Source organism: Tinamus guttatus, unplaced genomic scaffold (genome assembly GCF_059628265.1).
Source record: "Tinamus guttatus ecotype Peru unplaced genomic scaffold, ASM5962826v1 Tinamus_guttatus_pri_ptg000004l, whole genome shotgun sequence".
In the NCBI taxonomy this organism is placed as follows: domain Eukaryota; kingdom Metazoa; phylum Chordata; class Aves; order Tinamiformes; family Tinamidae; genus Tinamus; species Tinamus guttatus.
The window spans coordinates 17,022,727-17,043,337 of NW_028288538.1; the positions used below are offsets into that span (position 1 = coordinate 17,022,727).

The 20,611-nt window shown below is 37.5% G+C and overlaps 1 protein-coding gene across 1 annotated transcript; it reads left to right on the forward strand.

Moving 5' to 3' along the window:
* Nucleotides 1-2,945: 2,945 nt before the first annotated feature.
* CHRNA5 (cholinergic receptor nicotinic alpha 5 subunit) lies at nt 2,946-19,165 on the forward strand. Its single transcript, XM_088520532.1, has 6 exons — nt 2,946-3,021; nt 13,546-13,697; nt 14,522-14,566; nt 15,928-16,037; nt 17,017-17,848; nt 18,989-19,165. Exons 3-6 carry the CDS (start codon nt 14,540-14,542, stop codon nt 19,148-19,150), a joined length of 1,131 nt encoding a protein of 376 aa, XP_088376658.1. The 5' UTR covers nt 2,946-3,021; nt 13,546-13,697; nt 14,522-14,539; the 3' UTR covers nt 19,151-19,165.
* Nucleotides 19,166-20,611: the final 1,446 nt, after the last annotated feature.

Here is a 20,611-nt window from a genome sequence, read left to right on the forward strand (position 1 = left end):
AGAACTTGTTAGGACAAGTATCCACAAGTAAATTGTCCTAATGAACTGTAATGTATTTTGTTATTCTAAGTAGTTTAAGAGATATAATGAAACTAATGCTTCTCCAGTAATACCTGTGTTGTCTCTTGCATCTGTCATTGTTATAAGTCAGCTTGTTCTCTAGATGATTATACTCTGTTCAAATAAAGTCAAATTAACTTCTAAGGCTACTTCATATATGACTTACTGTATTGTGCACTGAAAGATAAAAGATTCCTTTAGATGCACTTCTTGGTTCACCCAAATAGTTTCCCTTGGCATGAAGTTGTAAAAGCATGCAAATTAGGATGATAAACCAAGGAGTTGTGTATGTTAAATCTCAGACTTCTGTTTTGTTCTGGATTCCCAATGTAATTACTTACTCTTTCTGTTACCAATCTTGAAATAGGGACAATAGTCCTCTTTCACTGTGCTGTGGAAATAAATAAAGTAATGATTACAAAGTCATCAAATGCAATGGTTTTAGAGACCTCAGAAGTACATGATACACAGTTGATATACAACTCAGGATGTAACAAGACATCTAAGTCCAAAGAATTAATGTACTTGTAATTCATAAGATGCTATAGCTTCTGACAAGACTCTCCTGATGTGTTTTTTTAAATTGTCTTGCATGTGCTTTAAATCTTTATTAATGTTCTCCATTATTTTGTAGTAAAAGATGTCCTCCTCCTAAAGTTTTAACTGCAGTTATTTCTATTACAACATGAAAGATGCTAAAATAACTCTTCTGGAGAGAGAAAAAAAAAAAAAAAAACCATTCACTGGTTATATAGTTCTGGGCTTTAATCAAGAGAGAACTCGCTCTGGCAGATTTTTTTTCAAAGCAATTCTGCTTTTACCAATAGAACCGAGGAGCTTCCTATTTTTATCTGTGATTAATGGGGTAATGGGCTTTCACGTTCAAGTACTTTTCATAGTCAAAACTGCTATTGGCCCTTTTACTGGAGATTGCCAGATGGTGCTTCAGTGAGGCCTTCTGATGCCAACTTCAGAGAAAGGCTCAATGGAAGATAACAAAAAATACTCTTGTAATTGTTTAGGATTTCACTCGCTGTTAAGTATTAAATTTAGCAGCCTGTTGTTAACATTGTCCAGGTTCAAAGCGGCAGGAAAAATGGTTTCTTACATTGTTTTCTATAATGGTGACAATAAAAAAACATAATTAATGTGTGCGAGATGAAACTACTAATCAAGATGTTGGGCATGTAACTTAGTTTAAGGCTTTTATACCTTGAAGCATCTGTTTTGCCCAGCTCAGACCGATCTGCGGAGAAATTCTTGGTTCTGTCATAATAGCAGTTTGCCTTGTCCTGCCCCTCTTGAGGGGCTGCTGCGTCCAATGCTGCTAGCAGACAGCATGGCTCTCGTGTTTGCTGTAGTACATGTGCTGTTAATAGAAATACAGGTGCTTACATGACAGCCTTAAGCTAGGAAGACTAGGTGCAGCGCAATGGTTTAATCAACAAAAGTTTAATCAAACTTCCACAGCTGTAGCGAAAACTGCAGTGAAAACTCATCTGTGGAAGCTTGATTAGAATCATTGCCTGAGGATTCTGGGGTCATTCAAACTACCCTATTCCAATGTCTCACTAATGATTTTTTTTTTAATGTGTTTTGGGCCAAGATACATTTCTTTACTGTATCATTACTCAGAATCATGGTCTGAGCCGGTATATGCATGGAGAATTTCAAAGCAAGAGTCAAACACTGCCTGATCCCACCCGTTCTGCCAGTGCAGGCCGTGCAGTACAGAAAGGGTTGGCGATGCTCCCTGCAGAGCCGATCGACCCAGCCGCGCCACAGCCCGGCATGGGGAGAAACCACCATGTAAGCAGCTGCTGCCTGCGCTGTCTTGCTGAGACGCACAACCTAGATGGGGCAGCAAAAAGATAAGACAATAAGGAAAAACAGACAGTTGTAAAGGAGGATGGAAAAGCTTAAGGCCTCCTGATACTGTTAAAGTTTCATGATGTTAACAAATAGATGCATTTTTCCAATCTATAAAGGGCTTGTTATCAAATAATTTGATAGCTGACAATATACATCATGAATTGCTAGCTTGCCTGAAGCTAATTTTAGGAAGGTGCAAATTTGTTATCAATGGAATCTGGTATCTAGCACTTAAGTAGCAGCTGATGACCTTCCTGTAAAGCCATTTAACTGTCCTGCTCTTTTCTCTCTATAAATGTGAAGGCATTCCAAACACTGTCCTAAATGTAAAAAAAAAAAAAATAAATAAAAATGCATTGCTTAATGGCAGATGCTCCTCTTTGCTGTGACGAAGTGTACATTTACACGAGGCTGATTTAGGAAACCTTTCACGGTTGGTGTTTCTCAAAGTTTCCATACTAAAGGAAACTTTCCTTCCTAAAGCATACCTGAGAGAAAACAAAAAAAGTATTGATCATTCATTTTATACATTATGTATATTCTATATATATGAGAGATAAAGATGCAAATATCCTAGATCTTTCAGGGTTGCCATTAGCTTAATTTCAATTGAAAGTTCCCGTTTTTTAGAAACGGAAAAAAAAAAAAAAAAAAAAAAAAAAAGGAAGCAGGGAAGGCAAGTTAAAACGAGATGGGTCTGTGTTGGCGGGCGCCGTTCCGAGCACGTGCTCAGGCAGGAACGCGCTGCTCCCCGGGACCCTGCGCTGCGGTTCCCCTCGGTGCTGCGGGGCCGGGCGCCTTCGCCGGGGGGGTGCCCGCCTCAGCCTCGCCGCGGCGGCGGCACCTCAGGGCGGGCAGCGCCCCGCCCCCTTCTAACGGCTCCAACGGCTCTAACGCCTCCCGCCCCCTGGCCCCGCGGGGCGTGGCCAGCTCCTCGCGGCGGCGGCGCCCTCCGCGGCGCCCCATCCTGCGCTCCGGTCCCGGCCATGGCGGCGCCGCGCTGCCGCCGCCCCCTGTTCCTCCTCACCTGCCTCTTCGCGCCTTTCCTCGGCGAGCCCGGTCCCGCCGCCGGCCGCGCGCCTCGCGCCGGTGAGTAACAGCGGCACCGCGACCTCCTACCCCGGCCCGGCAAAACACGCGCAGCAGGAGGCGGCTCCGGGGCGAGGCGGGAGGGGAACTTGTGAGGTCTCCTGTGGGGAGCCGCGGGTGGGACCCGGCCTGGCGAGGAGTGCCCCGGAGTTTTCCCCTTGCGTTTAACCAAAAACCGAACCTAACTTACAGGGGCTACGATTAAACCCACTCCCCTGGGCTGCCCCTTTCTTGGAAGGAGTCAAAAAATGTCTCAGCCGAACTAGGGCTTTTCAGGTGCACAGCAGCTGTGGCCGCTACACAACGCACTGCGCGGCCGTGACACTTTTCAGGTTAGTAAATGATACTTGGGAGACTAAAACGCCCGAGCTCTGAGTTCTGTCTCCATTCCCCTACCTGAGCTGCCAGCAGTGCTGCTGCTGTGGGACACGCTCTGCGCTCGCTGAGATGCAGGTAAGGCTACAAAACGCGTGTTAAAGTAACGGCCGCGTGGCCTTACGAGCCTCACCAGGCATGGAAATACTGCTTTGCCCGCCTATAGCGACACCCTGCTTAGTCTAGCTGGGCTTTACTTAAATTTTGAAGAGTCAGTCACCTAATTGGATCAGAATGTAACTTTTGAAGTTAAGGGATATAAAATAGTACGGGAAGCTAAAATGCTTATAACATTACACAGAGATTAAAGGAACAAAATCGATGCTTCTTCAAAGAGCTATTCATAAATAATTCTTTCAGAGCGTTGCTTTTACATAATTTAGGGCTATACTCATGAGAGTTCTGCAAAATGTCTTAAAGTCGTAACAGTGCAGTGTTTATTCAAAGGAAATTCAAAGAAAAACGTCTTTTTGGAGTTTTAGCTCAAAATTTGCAAACAATGAGCATTAAAAATAGTATATAGCAAGAAGATTGATTTGGCACTCTATTTTTAATTCAAAACTCCTCTGTTAATACTAATTATTATTTAAAAGATTACTATTGATCTTAGCATTTGGAATAGTGTCTTCCACCATAGTGGAAGAAAATACTGTGTGAAATTGCTATGCTATATTATATAGTTTATATTGCAGTGTAGGGAGTTATTCACAGTTAATGTGATCCAAATTTTGTCTTTCGGCATGAGCTACGGGCTCTGCCTTTAGTGAGAATTGTTTATATGTGGTCATGTATATATATGTGTATTATATATAATTTCCCAATGTATGTACTCTAAAATAAAAGGAAACTTCCTTTTTAAAAAAATCAAAAAGTATAGAATTCTAGGGTGAACTGTAATAGTAATCTGAATTAGAATTTCTCTACATTTTTTTTTCTTTAGGGGCACTGCTTTGCATATGACACAGTCATCTTTTTAAAGAAGTAGAAGTAGATGTGACCTTGTTTTTATGATTGTGTGGAAGTGTTTGAAAATGAACTTGCCTTTTCCCTTAGTTAATAGCCTGGAGGTGAACTAACCATTTATCCTGAGTAGTTCTGGTTTTATAAGGCAAAATACAAATTGAATCTAATTTAAATCAATATTTAAGTTTAATCCATACTGTGTGTCTTAAACCAAGAGATGGTATTGAGATTGAATTCAACCAAGAGCAACTGCATGTTTTAGAATTACTCAAATATAATTTTATAATTAGGAAAGATGGGCTGCTTGTGAGTTTTCTCTTAAAATGTTTGGTGTTTTCTTTGGAGACTTCTAGGGGGAAAAAAGGAGCATTGGTTTGAGGAGAGATGTGTGTGTTGGTCTGCAGAGAAATCATTTCCAGCCTGATCCCACCTGAGTTTGTTACGATGGCGTCTGCTCTAAATCCCCGCTCCGCTCGTGCCTCCAGCAGCTGCCTGGTTGCGTGACCCAAGCGCAGCGGGTGCTGGAGTCCGTCTGCGGGTGCAGGATAACGTCCAGCCGCACCCAGCGTGCCCTGGCACCTTGGCAAAAGCCCCACAGCTTCTTTGCATAGATGTTTTCCGAAACTGGCAACTTGTGTTTACTTCCATGGTGTCTCTAAATCCATGTAAATAAGTGGGGCTACCTCTAAGATTGTTCTTGTGCTCCGTGCACTATCCACACATCCTATGTGCACCACTCTTGCTGTTTGCCCTCAGCATTCCCCCCGTGCTGCCCTCATGGTCCGTCTTCTGTGCTTACTGACGGGGAGAATTATGCAAGTCCTATGCTGTATTTAGGGGAAAAGTGGTCTGAAGAGAGGTGATTAAATCCTGGATGTGTTGAAGGCAGAAGGAAATTCTCACCTCAGAGAGACCGCAGTTTCTATGGGGAGGTCAGTCTGTCTGCTGAAAACTGAGTGGAAAATGATAGCATGAGGGATCTCGTCAGGAAATGCTGTTACAGATCTGCGGCACGGCACAGCGGTGCTATAGGCAGCTGTTAATCAGGAGAGACTTGCTGACCGTGGCGTCGCTGTAAGATTTATGAAGCTGTAGGTTAAGGATGCTGCTTGGTGCATCACTTGTATTTACAATAAAATCCTTAGTACAGTTGTTCAGAAAGGAATGTCTTCTGCTCAGACTAGCCCTTAATGTGAAGACTGAAAAGGGAAATGCGAGTCTGCAGTTGTTCATATCTGCCAATTAACTTAATTAGTTGCAAACTCCGTGACAGCATAGTCTGTTGATTGGATGAGGAGCAATTATCCCTTGATGCTAAGCTATTGGGGGATAGTTTAATTATCCTCTAAAGTTATCAAGCTGAAAACTTCAATCTTTTGAATTTGAGTTGAAAATAAGAAGCATCTTCCCTACCACATGAAGATTGTGAACCTCTGGTCATCTTTGAAGCTGCTAAGCAATATTGCAGTTTAATCTTCCCGTGAAGTTTAAAACAAAACTAATACCCCCTCAAAGTTCCCACATGGCTAGCAGCCACCGTTTGTATGCAGTAAAACAAGGCTATTTCTTCCTACTCTCAGCCTTTGAAATCCCCAGACTCCCTCTGAACAAAGGAAAGCAAGGCAAACCACAAAATACACCAACAAATAATGTACAGGAATATCCTTTGTTCCCATATTAATAGCTATAGAAGTGGAGTTTGGATTTATTTATTTTTTTTTTTTAATTGTGGGGAGAGAGATGGACTGTAGGGAGAGAAGAAGAAGAAGGGCAGTATCTGACTTTTCTGATCTTTTTTTTCTTTTTTCCCCTCACTAAATTGGATAGTGGTAGCGATGCTGGTTTTGCCTACGGGCCTTTCTTGTGATAAGGGAGCTTCTCCTCTTTCTCTAGCTGGTGTTTGGATTCTTGGCATCTGCTAAAGTGTAGAAGGAAAAGCTGTGGGGACTTAGGCCTGTACAGAAGTTATGACTCATGAGCCTTCTAAGGCAAGGGCAGTGCAGCAATAAAGCTTCTATTTTATTCTTCATTTAATATCTTACATATCTCATCTGCTTAATTAAGTAATAGGAGAAGATTCTTTATAATACAAAGGGAAGCTTGGAGAGAGCTCTGTAGTCAAAATTGGACATCATCTCATTATAAATGCTTTTTTTTTTTTTTTTTTTTTTTTTGATTTCTTCTCCTGTCTACTGCAATATAAATGTCACTTGCCAGATACTGTGATATGACTATATTGTATTTGTGGGGAAAAAAATGTAAACTTAAAGGAGGAAATGCACTGATGCTCAGTGCAGAATAAATTAGAATTTGTATGAAAGCTGGAACAGAATTTTTTTTTTGTTAAGTATTTTATTTCAAAATGACCTTTAATTAACTTTTGGAATAACATTTAAATGTTACCACTGCATTTCTGTCCTTCAGAGTTATGTAAAAATTATGTAAAAATATATTATTTTAAAACCTGTGGTATGGTAGCAATACAAATACTAATATACTGAATAAGGGTCCATTATCATGATAATGCACCATTAAAGAGCCTGGTGTTAGCAGGAAAGTGTGGCTATTTAGTCACGTCCTTGGATACTGTTCTGTTGCATTATAGTGATACAAGGTTATAATCTGATTTTTCTAAGCATTTTCTCTAGGAATATGTTTCATCTGAATCTGCACCTTAATATTAGGCTTCCAAAAGTGAAGGGCTTGTGCCCATGCCCCTCAAAATGTACCAAGCAGGGATTGAAGGAAATCATTAACGTTTGATTATACCAATTAGAAAATGTTCTGACCTTTGTCCTTGTGTGTTTCAGGACCAGCCTTATATCTGGAATCCCAATGTGGTTCTTAAGCACTTAATGTGAGGAAGCGCAAAGGAAATATACTTCAAAGAAAGCTTATTCTCTGGAGAAAGAGAGAGTGTGGTGCTCTCCTGTTTAAAAAAGCCAATAACAATTTACTAAAGTATGCAGCTGAACAGTGTCTTAACTATAACGCTCACTGAATATTTCGTTCATAACCCTTCTATGGAGAGGTTTTTTTTTTTTTTTAGATCACTCGTTTAATTTGATGACGTTCATATTTCCTTTAGCTAGGTACCATCGCTTTTCTTCTACAGAGAACTATTGACCAAACTTTAATTAAAAACAGCTTGGGGGTAATTTTTTATAATAAGTGACTTGGAAGCTGACAGTAAGTATCCTGAGAAGCTGGCAGTGCCAAATGTTAGATTTACAATTGCTGCTAAATAATATTAAGGTGCTAGGAAATTGTATTCCATGGTGGTACAGTATGAATCAATGTAAAAAGTTTTTTTTTTTTTTTTTTCCCCCCAGGAAAACAACAAAAAGCTATTCTATCTGAAGCTTTTAAAAAGACTTGCTCTCAGCCACAGTAATGGAAGTTAGTTTTGAGGATTTTAACAGAACAGTGACAGATACACATTTTGTAATGCTCTTCATGTATTTGAGACCAGTGTAATGATTTTTCTTTTTCATTAGTATGCAAAGTGCTTTTATTAAAGCTTGCTAATGTTTAGGGGAAAATAATGGGATTTCAATTTTAAGTAGTCATGTGTAGGATCAAGTAATTAATACTTTCTACATACTGTTGTGGCCAAAGTGTGCACTGACTACTTTAAAGTTTAAAAATTGAATTATCAGTCTGTTTTGTGCATAAGCATTTGTCTCCATTTTGCGTAATTCAGACTTTGCCGTGTAATATTTTCGCATGTGATTTAGATTTTGTTTTTTATTCCTGAATATGGAATCAAACAGAGCAAGTGAGCAGAAGAGAATTATATGAGTAAATTAGAAACTAAAAATTGTTCCTGGGATTTATGGTGACAGTACAGAACACTACCTTTGCTTTAGGCTGCAGAAGTTACCTCATCCCAAGCAAAATACAACCACTCAGGTTCAGGCTTTGAGTTGCCCTTCAAAGGTTACAGATCCTCATTTTTTTCTGGTACAGTCAGCTAGTAGCAGGGATGAGCGCTTCCATAATCTTTTATCATCTGATTTAGGATGAGGCTAGAATCCTGGATTGTTTGTTTGCTAATCGTGCTAGTAATGGGTTTAACCCCTCTCGGCTCTTCTCTAGCCGCTGTAGCCAGTCTGCTGCCTAAGGCATTAGCTGCGTGTTTTCCTCTCTTGCTCTCTTCCACACCTTTCTTCTGCTCACCACCAGTATTTCCACATTTTTTCTTTTGGTATTGCCAACACCAATAAATACATTTAACACTTGCATGCTTTATTATAATGCCAAAAGCATATAGACACATAAAGAAGATATTAAACATATAGATTCTGTATAACGAGTTGTGCAGTCCTATTAAATAAGGCAAGACAGGTCATTTGTTTTATTTTTACTAACTCCTAGCATGTTGTTACCAACCCCAACGTCCCAGGAAAAAATCTTCTTGGTATTTGCTGTCTGTTACTGGCTATGAAGCACCAGTGTGTTCCGGATTATTAAGAAACAGAATCGGTAAGCAGAAATTGGAGAAGATGTAGATATTCCAGTGGCAGAAAAAAAGTTAGCAAAATGTGATGGAACTCTGTTTTTAACAAATATGCTCATTAAGGTTGGAGTGTAAAATGTGTGAAAAATATTTGAAAGTATGAAAATGTAATAAGGGAATGCTTACACAAAGAAACACTGTGTTTAAGACAAGTTTCATCAGGAAACATGATGTACCCCCAGAATGCTGTATTTCTGTAGGCAAGTGTAGAAACTGAAAGTGCAACTCTGCCTCTGCTGTGTTTCAAGTTTAATTGTTGGAGAGAGTGAGTGACTATGAAGCTGGGTATTATCAAATTGTACAAAATAAAATAGACTCGTAACTATAAAAGGGTAATGCCATTAATGCTAATACAGAAATGAAGTATGAAGCATTAGGCTGAAATAACATAAAACTGCATAACTCAGGAAATAGGGATACAGAAATAAAGAAATTGAGCTGTGTCTTCAGGAAGCATTCGTTTAAGTGTCTGTAAAAAGCAGGACCTGGCAAATCCACACACTTGCCCTGTGTTACAAAGGGGAAATATTCCCTGGCAAATACAGGTTTGTTGAACCTAAGACTTCATTAAAAATAAATATACTTTAACCCAGTGGCTGTGAAGGTAACTTCACGCATGGCATAGTCTGTTGCTGCATGTGTGCCCTACGGGCTTGAATTCAAATGGTCTTTGGGAGCAGTTCTTCCCAAGTATTTTTATATATGCGCTAGAGGTGTTGCATGGCTTGTTGCTTACCAGTCTTTGCTATTGCAGATGCAGGTGTCAACAATCCTGAAAGTGAGAGAAACAACATTGCAGAGGGTACCCAGATAATAGGTCTCGAGAACCACAGGGTGCTCATGAATGGCTGAAATATAGCGCAGACAGAGTCGTACTCTGAAACGGAGGGGTCTGCGGACTGAAAACCCAAGGCCTGTTCTGGCATGCGCTGGGGACAGTGCAGCAGTGCGTGGTGTGTGCTAGGATTTGGTGGGGAAAGGAGTGCTCCTCTTCTGCTCATCTTGTTCTTTCAACTGCATTCTGATTTGGCTCCCGTGTGGAATTTCTTGGAAAAGATTGTGGTGAAATGCTGAGAACTGATATCCTATGCAAGTTTGATGCTCTCTGATACAAGTGACAAGTCAGTAATCCTAGACAATTATAAAACTTTATTTCTTTTATATTTCTAGTAGTGTCTGATTCTCTGAATATTTAAATATGAAATTCCTAGAGTAATTGTACTGCTTTTGCTACTTGTATTTTGTTCACTTTACCCTCTTTCATGAGAAAGGTTGAACACTGTGAGTGACTTTTTGCATGTACCATGCACTACTTTATCTACTTCTGTTATATTCACTAAATTCACCTCTTCTCCAAACAAAATAATCTTCTAAATCTCTCCTCATGTAAATGACTCTCTGGCTTTAATCTCTTCTTGCCCTTCTCTGGTGCTTTTCTCTCTCTGCTGTACCTTTTTTTAGGTGGATACTGTTAGTGAACATAATTTCTAGATAGGTCATTCCACATGTTTATATAATGATACCATATTTTAAATCTGTATTGAGATGATTGTTAACATCTTTCTATCTATTAAACTGCTTATAACAGTTGTTAGTTTTTCCCCTCGCTGGTTTCAGTCCCTGTAACTCTCATCAATGAACAGCAGAAATGTCTGGAGCAGCGTTCATGTCTTCTAATGGCTGCTCTAGCTTCTCAGGGAGCTGGACACTCGTCCAGGAAGTGTGTGCAGCTTGTGCTGCTTCTGGAGGCCGTGGGCTCATTCAGCACTTGCAAACGCCTCTGCTGGAAGTTGTTCTTTCTTGCTTTACACAGTAACTGTTTTATCTTTTTGTCCTCTCCTCTTTTCATATCGTCTCCAGGTTTGTCCTTCCTGTGTTATTCAGGTTATACTGTATTTCGCATGAGTTCTCTCAACGGAGAAACCTTAAACTTTACATCTGTGTAGCAGTTTTTCTACTGATACACTTAAGTGAGAACGATTGGGCTTTATCGAATTTCTTAAGGTAAAAGACCGCAGTTGCTTAATGGGGGAATCTTTTAGGGCAATTTACACATCTAGTCATCTTTTTAAGTAGATATTATTCTGCTTTTAACTAGCAGAGGTGAAATCCTAGCCTGGAATAGTACCCCTGCTCTCGGTACCAACTATGCCAAAAGTGGATGTGAAGCAAGGAAGTGATTTTTTTTTCCCCCGCTGTGTCATGTCTTTTTATGGCCTAAACTGTTTTACATACACTTTATACCAGTAGCCACTGCGATTTTAACTTCGTTGCAACATCTTAGTAGGAAATAGGAGCTTAGAAGTCAGACCAGCATGTCCTTTGAGACTGTTTGTTAGATAAGCATTATTTTTGAGAATTTCTGTTTCTACCTTGTTTCAGGCCATTTCCCTCTCTCTTTCTCCTGCTAAGGAATTACCTCTTTTATCACTGTGTCTTCATCATATTTAATTCAGCAGAAACGTTAGCGTATACGTCTGTGGGACGTATGTTCTCAGTGACTCCCGTATGAGAGAGAGAGAATCTTGTGCCAGGATCTAGGAGAACTGCATAATTGTGGATCTGGAGATTTAAACTATTGTCCTTAATCTCCTATGCTACATGCCATGTACATGCCAGTTGGTCACAGGGCTTTCATGTTTGTACGTCACCAGAATTTTGGGCAATTTTATGCTCAGGGCATTAACCCTCATTTGTACCTCTTTAAAAAGATGCTGTAATAGTTTGTTTCTCAGGCACAGACTAATATTTGTAAGTAGGGCATTGTGTTGCATATGCAAGGTATGGTAATGCAGTGCAGTGATACAGCTGATTGGCAACTGCATAATTAATTATTTCTAACACTGGAAAGCACAAGTCCCAGACTGACATCAAGTAAGGGGCCATTTACAAAAGCTGAGAAATGACAATGTTCTCCTCCTGCTTTCTAATACTTTTTTTTTTTTTTTTTTTTCCTACCAAAAGAGCATAACTATTACTTCTGGATCAGAAAAGAAGGTAGCTGCATCTTCTACTGCTAGGTTTCCTTCTGAAGTCCTGCATATAAATTTTTCACTCTATAACATTGTGTCTTTTTTTGAGATTTTTTTGAGAGAACTAATTGTGGCCACAATCATCACTAAAAGTGATCATTAGTCCTATTTTGGATCCTTGGTTACATTTTGGTGCAGATTTGCATAGTTTTCAATGTGTATTGCTCATTGCTGCAATATAGTTTCATACGGGGAGGAAAATTGTTGACATTTACATTACTTAAAGCAATGTACATATTTTCCACCTTGCAGTAAGTAATTTCTTGCTTGATCAAAATTTATTGTGGACTTTGTAGCAGGACGATAAGAAAAAATGCTGTCAAGCATATTTTTTGCTAAGATTTTCTTTAAATCATAGGCTGTAGAATTTCAGCATAAGGATTCTTGGCAAGGGCTCACTGGGAACACAAGTTTGGGACAGAAACTTGTATGTGGCTGGTGATTGTAAAGCATGTTTTTGAGTTCTCACTGATTTTGGAATTGTTCCTGTCTCCTGGAAGCATAAAATGGAAAGTAAACAGCAAGGCTGTCGGTTCACATCTGGGTAAGAGTGGATGCCAAATGCTATAGCATGCAATATTAACAAGCAAGGACAAAGTGGTAGGCCTGCTCCTTTTGAGGTTGGCCACGAAAGGTTGGAGAGTTTTCAAGCCAAAAAAGTTCACTAATGCTGAGAATGGGTTGCTGAATGTTGTCCTGCATAAGGGGTCTTTGCTTAGATGCTTATCTTCTGGTGATCCAGGGTCTTCGCTCATTTCACTTGCACTGGTATTATCAGAGATGAAGTTAGGTCAATATTTGTATTTGTTAACAGCATTCGTTTGAGAGCTGCCTTGTTTCGATGCCTCCTTGGGGAGGAAGGGATATTCAGGCTTGGAATAGCTGCAGTTCAATGAGCAGTGGGATTATGGCACAAAAAGTAAGAGTAAAATATTATTTACTTATCCAAGGGACATTTAACTGAAAATGAAAGAACTGGCTACACACTGTTATTTAACTAGAAAGCTGTTTTGCAGTCAGTGTAACACTAGGATAAGGTGGAGGATAAAAAGGTCATTAGCACATGTGGTTGAGGTGTGGGATTTTTCCACATTCCTTTGAGGAACTACTGCAAAGCTTATCCATCCCATCAGTGAGCACATAAAAATTAGGGGCAATAACATATAAAACATGAAGATACTGGTGTTTCAAGGAGGAGCACAAGTCATGCAATGCCTCATCAGTTGCAATATGACTAATAGTGTTGAAATCCCCTGTAGTGAGAATGCAGGTGCTGTTATTCAGTGCCACCTTGGTTTAGAGTGATATAACCACACTCTCTTCTGCTGGTTGGCATTTAGTTCTAGATTTCCGTAATTTTTGAAATTAATAAAGGCAAAATGCATTTATATCATATTGTAATTATTTTTGGTATTCTTGGGCCCAAGATTTCAGCAGTGTGAGACCATTATATGGAGGAAATAAAAACAGGTAAATTACAAAAATTCTCCTTCTAACACCTTTACCATGCTTCCAGAGAAAAGGGGATGAGAAATTTAATTCTGTATAAGCATAGCTGTAGCTGTTTGCACTTAAGAATTCAGATATATTCTATTAATTTAAATCAATATTAATCAATATACTTTTGTTGTATAGGTATATCTGAACCTTCTTTTATTGCTAAAAGTGAAGATCGTTTGTTTAAACATTTATTTCAAGACTATCAACGATGGGTTCGTCCAGTGGAACGGTTGAATGATACAATAAAAATAAAGTTTGGTCTTGCAATCTCTCAGCTAGTAGATGTGGTATGTATAGTATATACATCTTTTTTCTCTATTTCTTAAAATTCTAGAATAGTAGAAAGCAGCATAATATATGAAGGAGTTTTCATCTTTGTTTAAACAAGGTAACCTTTAAAATTATTATCAGCATAACGAAAAATGCGTTGTATTTGTGAGCTTAAAAAAGAGGTAAAAGTAATGGAAAGAAAGGAGGTGGAGAAAATGAGAAGCTATTAAAGTTTACAGCAAAAAAAGAGAGTGGAGTTCATAATAAACCTAGGGAATTGAGACTTTATTCAATGCAAAAAAAAAAGCATATTTTTAAACCTTATTAGTCTAATGTCTATAATTCAGGCAAATACCATTTTTTCCCACATACGTAACAAATAATCTAAAAGTTTTCAAACATGTCACTTCCATAGAAATTAAGATTGTCTTGTGGAGTGACCTGCAGTGTTAAAGAGATCAACTTGCTTTTTTTTTTTTTTTTTTTCCTAAGACTTACTTGCTTTAAAATATTATTGAGTTCACTGTTTATAGCCATAAGAGGGTTTTTACCCCCCACAGGTCGTTCCTTTAAGTTGCCACAGAAAAAAAGGTAGGACTGCATACAATACTGTCAAACTGAGAAAAGAAAGAGAGAAAGGAGATACAGATGGGGAAAAAATAACTTTTTTTAACAGTTAAATAACTGAGAATGTATTTGTAAGTTTAAAAAGTGATCATGTAAATATAGAATTGGAATGCTTTTAGAATTGCTTTTTATATTTTAAATTATAGACCTGTTTAAGGTAAAGCAGTTAGTTACAATTGATGTGCTATACATTTTTTTTCTTTTTTTTTAATAGGACGAGAAAAATCAATTAATGACGACAAATGTTTGGTTGAAACAGGTAGGTGCAAAATTTCAACAGAAAATTCTGAAGCATCAAGCTGGAAATCACAACTTGGAAAACTGTCTTCTAATTATTTGTGCATTCAGAGCATCACTTTAGTTGCATTTAATCTTTATTTTAGATGGTATCTTTACAAAATGTCTCTGAAGTTTAATTATTATGAAATAGTCCTTCACTTGATTTAAAAAAAATCTGATAGAGCTTTGCATGGCTATGTAGGAAGTGAAGATACCTATATTCAACCTTAAAAGTTACTGCTTTGTTAGAGAACTTTTCTCTAAAAAGCTATGATATGTAAAGTATGATACATTTGTGGGATCATTTGTATAGTTGTATAAAGTATGTCTCTTGCACTATATTTTAGACTGTCAGATAAACATTGTTGAAGAACTTTAATTTTTATAAACCTTGAACCCTTTTTTCTGCCAAAAAAGAAACAACTCTTTATAGCAAGCATATCCAACTTTGAAATTAGAATCCAATGCTAAATTTAGTGATCATTGTTATCTTGGGACATGCATCTCGCAAATCAATTACAATTTAATTTGGGGGAATGTTGCAGCCCATAATTATACTTACTACGCTATTTTTATCTGGGCTACTTCCTCTGTTTTTCCTGCTGCTTTCCATTCCCTACTCCCCAGCAATGTTGCATAAGTGCAGGCATTCCTTTTCAGGAGAAATTTTTAGATTATTCAGAAAATATAAAAAGCGAATATGTAGATGATAACCTTTTGTGCCCTCTTAATTTCTGCAGAACTTGTGGCAGTCAAACCAGTTCAAATAAAATAAGAACTGATCTGAATATGTGTTTAAACTTAAACTCCATTACGTATCTAAACTCTTGAACCTTGCTTTTTTTCTCTTGAACTTTTGTTCAAATATAGTAATACCAAAACAATAACGTTCCTTTCGCTCGGGGTATTTTGGGTGCTTCCTCTGAAACTAGGAAGGAATATGTCATGAGAGCTGCAACATGTATTTTGGTTGTTGGCTTTGACCTCAAAGTTTCAGTAATCTTCCAAACTCCTTGGTGTTCGTTCAAAATAACTTTTTTAAAATTTGGTTGTTTCTACTTGTAATAGCTTTTAATTATGTAAATGTAAACTGGAGAAAAAAATAATGTTTTAAGTTCTGAATTAATATTTTAAGTTCATAGAAATACTGCCAAATGACTCTTACAACTAAAGCAAATACTGACTGAGGTAAGTAGGCATCTATTCAGCAAATGCATGGTTGTATTCAAATTTTAGAAGCCAATCTGATTTTTTTTCATTGCATTTATATGTATTTTCATCCAGTCTTTTCCTGCTTAAATCAGTTTCAGTTATGATTTTTGCATCTCCATGTGTCTACAGGAATGGATAGATGTAAAATTAAGGTGGAATCCTGAGGACTATGCTGGAATAACATCTATTCGTGTCCCATCAGATTCTATTTGGATTCCAGATATTGTTTTGTATGACAAGTAAGATCTTAATCTTTTCATGATATATATATTTACTCCAGCTTCACTATCCAGCCTACTTGTAGAAGAGGCTCATTGAATGATTATGTGTATGCATTAAGTAATGCTGAGAACATGTGGGAAGGATTTACAATTTGCCTCCAGATGTGAATTGATCTTTTTTGTTGTTTTTGTTGCTTTGTTAAATGCTTAAATGTTTTGCTTTGCTTCTGTGTGGAATTTCTAGTCTTTGAAAAGTTTATTTTCACTTCATGTAAACTGTTTTTCCTAGGCTGTATCTTGCACAATGTTGGGAGCAAACTTATAATGCAGAGTGATGAGAGGGAGCAACTCAGCCATACTGTTCTAGGCCATTCATCAGGAATTTAAAAATAAGTATGCTTGACTTTGAGTTTTGAGGGGAGATCTTATGCTGAAGATCTCAGCAGAAATACATTTTGAGTGAACCTGCCTGTTCAATTTGTCTGTGTGTGCAGTGGTTTTAGGACACTTGTTGAGTAGAGCAAAAAGTCTCTTACAGTCCTTAAAAAAATAAGTTTGGAGGTGGCACACAGGTTATTTTCTCTTGTGATATTTTTTTTCCTTCAGTTAGGATAATTTTCCCAAATTGAAAAGTATGTCTTGTGTATTTCCAATAGAAAGAACAGGGGTGGTTATACTGTCAAAGGTGAGAATTCTGTTGCTATGTGTTTTTCCTGTCTCTTGTTTGAGTCTTTAGGATCACAGAAGCTTGAAATGTGCTTCACTCTTCCAAAGCTGTGGAAGATTGTGTGAGATTCAGATTAAAAATAAAATGGGCTATGAACACAAATACAAAAATTTCTCTGTGAAGGGAAAGAGGATAAGCAGCTGAAATGACAATAATCAAAATACTTGATGAAACCTGAAATAGTTATTTTCCTATGAATATGTATTTTTATATATGTATATATGTATAAAATAACACATTGTAATTGCATACATATATCTTTTCTTTCAGTGCAGATGGACGCTTTGAGGGAACATCTACAAAAACTGTGGTAAAATATGATGGCACCATTGCTTGGACTCCACCGGCGAACTACAAAAGTTCCTGTACTATTGATGTAACCTTCTTCCCCTTTGACCTTCAGAACTGCTCCATGAAATTTGGTTCCTGGACTTATGATGGCTCGCAGGTTGATATAATTCTAGAGGATTATGACGTTGACAAAAGAGATTTCTTTGATAATGGAGAATGGGAAATAGTGACTGCAACTGGAAGCAAAGGAAATAGAACTGATGGATGCTGCTGGTATCCATTTATTACATATTCCTTTATAATTAGACGTTTGCCACTTTTTTACACATTGTTTCTCATTATTCCCTGTATAGGGCTCTCATTTTTAACTGTTCTTGTCTTCTATCTTCCTTCAAATGAGGGTGAAAAAATTTCCCTTTGCACGTCAGTATTGGTGTCTTTGACTGTTTTTCTTCTTGTTATTGAAGAGATTATTCCATCATCTTCCAAAGTAATTCCGCTTATAGGAGAGTACTTGGTGTTTACTATGATATTTGTGACACTGTCCATTGTAATAACAGTCTTTGCTATCAATATTCATCATCGATCTTCATCTACGCACAATGCTATGGCACCTTGGGTCCGCAAGATATTTCTTCACAGACTCCCCAAGCTGCTTTGCATGAGAAGTCATGTTGATAGATACTTTGCTCAGAAGGAGGAAACAGTCAACATCAGTGGGTCAGAATCATCTAGGAACACGTTGGAAGCAGCTCTAGATTCTATCCGATACATTACAAGGCATGTCATGAAGGAGAATGAAGTTCGGGAGGTGGGTGTCTTAATTGTCTTAATCATGTGATGCTTGTTGTTACACTAAAACCAAAAAACTGGAGAACCAAATGATGTGTGCAATTTCATATGAAATGAGTGCGAGGATTTCCAGTTCTTGTACTTTGCTGTAAGCCATGTAATTATTCCCACTGGAAATAAGTGCAGGTGTGGTGCAATACTGAGATTGCACCTTGCATTTTCCCTTGCTTTTTTTAAGGAAACAATCACTATTGGAGCCTCATAGATCAGCTGATGTTTTCAGGCCTGCTTGGAAATAGAAGTTCTTTGTCTGTTCTCATAATGCTACTGTCCCTTCCTTATGGGAAGGGCTTGGCATTTTCTAATTTATCTCTATGCAGAAAGGATCATTTGGAAAAGTTTCTGGTTGTTGGTAGCCTCTTCTCCCATGCTAGCCAAGGAGTAAACTGGCTCATTAAATGCAGCTTTGCCAGCCTTTACTCTGCCTTAAGCATCACAAGGAGATCAATCTCGATGAGATTTTGAATAACCGAATGGGTCTTAACTTTGAATAACTGAATGCAGTCTTAAAACAGCATCTTATACCCCTGCATTGCATTTTCTATAAAGCACATATAGAATAGTGTGCTATTAAATATATATTTTCCTTTAAGCTACAGGGTTTTTTTTTTTCTTTTTTTTTTTTTTTTTTTTTTTGAGAGAGAATGGTGAGTATTTTCTTTGGTGTATAATTTCATGAAGCAGTATCTTCACAGTTTTTAGAGTTTATGACACAGCAGTTAATGTTTATTTTTATTTATTTATTTCTGCAACTTTTGAATTAGCTTCTCTCTGAAAATTTTACTTTATGAATCCTAAGGCTTCTAGTACACTATAAAACATGTACTAATTTCCTCTTTGTGTAATTGAGGATATTCAGTGCTCTTCATGGTCAGTTATTGTCCACTAATTTAGCCTATAGTTAACCAGCCCTCACAAAGGCAAGTGTTACACTAGCTCGCAGTGTAATTACAGACGATTTATGAAAAGAGGTTATTAAATTGCCCTGGTTGAAGAATGTGTGCTGTGAGGTATCTGAATAAGAAATGTAAGGCTTTGATTCTATATTCTCACCTGTTTTCACAGACACCAAACAACTCCTATGTTCTTTGGTTTTTAGGTTGTTGAAGACTGGAAGTTCATCGCTCAGGTGCTTGATCGAATGTTCTTATGGACTTTTCTTCTGGTTTCAGTAATTGGATCACTTGTGTTATTTATTCCTGTTATTCATAAGTGGGCAAGTATAATAGTGCCTATGCATATAGGAAGTACAAATACCTAAATATTTCGACCAGATGACATGGCTTTAGAAAGTTCTGATTCCATATGTGTTCTTTGTAGCTATGTTTCTGATGAAATGAATAAAGTAATAAATAAATAAATAAAATCCAAGAACGGAAAATGATGCTTCCATTAAAGCATGGCACTCTAGGACAGGGAGGTCAGTTTGCTTAGTGCTGACCTACTAATTCACATCTAAATCTGTTCCGAATCAAGAGGACCTTCTCAAATGCTTGCATGTATGATATATCCAAAAATATACACTGACACCTACTGAGAAGTACGACAATTTAAAAAAAAAAAAAAAAAGCGATCCCTGCAGCCCAATTATTAAATTATTATGTAAAGTATTATACAGGGTATTAAATATTTGCATATACTTATGCAATAGAGTTTTTTCCTTCAGCTATTAGAGTATGCAAAGGAGGGTTTTTATTGGCATAAGTCCTTTTGAATGTGTTATAAAGTATAAGTACTTTTTTTCCACAGAAAAAAATTAAGAACTATAACTTAAACATCAGTTGAACTTTATTATATACCCAGCATACGAATAAAAAGTGATGTGACTGCATTTTGTCTTTTCAGTGAATTTTCTGCATTTTTTTCTGCTAAACTTGAAATGTTATTAATTCTATAATGCTAATGTGAACACCTGATTTAGCAAGCCTTAAAATGCTTAGAGGATACGTGCGTATTGATATGTGCATATCGGTTATGGAAAAAGAAGCAAATACCCTTAAATGACATGCCCAAGTTGCACAGGTGTTCTAATAGACCAGAAGATTCACATTTATTTATTCTTTATAAAAGAATATTTCAGTTTTATAATGAATATGATGTTTTATAATGAGTATTTATTCAGTTTTATAATGAATATTTATTTCAGTTGCAAACATATTCCTTCCCACACCAGTGCATCAATCACTTCCTCTGTGCGGAATCTGCAAAAATTACTTTTTAAAGTAAGTAAAGTTTAAAGTAAGTAAACTTTAAAGAAGTAAAGTAAGTAAAGGGTAAAGGTATAGATTAGCAATGTGTTTGTAAGTCCTCCCCTGCATCTGTTGCAGGGGATTTGCTAAATCATTGCTGTAGATTGCCCAATTATATCATAATGTGACTAGCAGCATATTGACCAAAGGATCCCAACCTTTATACTATTACCTAACAATTTTATGTAAGCATATGAAATTCCTTTACTCATTTCTATAAGCTGATTGTGGAATATATGGATAAACAGCTGACAAAAGAATCCTTAGAGTCTTCAGCTCATCCTTGGGTGTTTACAAACCTAAATATTTTGTAATAGGCTGAGAAGTGTGGATTTACCTAGCTGGTTTCTGAATGTACTAAACTATTCCTAGTGCTATCTTGTATAACTTCTGTCATTTAGTCAAAATAAAAGAAAAAATCACGACTTTCAACAGCTTGATTCTCTTTATTTTCATAAATGTTACATCATTTT

What these genes read in the sequence shown, in the direction of transcription:
- CHRNA5 (XM_088520532.1), top strand. Translation starts at nt 14,540, where the DNA reads ATGACGACAAATGTTTGGTTGAAACAG. An exon ending in GATATTGTTTTGTATGACAA is followed by an intron (nt 16,038 to 17,016) that starts GTAAGATCTTAA and finishes CTTTTCTTTCAG; the next exon opens with TGCAGATGGACGCTTTGAGG. An exon ending in AGGAGAATGAAGTTCGGGAG is followed by an intron (nt 17,849 to 18,988) that starts GTGGGTGTCTTA and finishes TTTGGTTTTTAG; the next exon opens with GTTGTTGAAGACTGGAAGTT.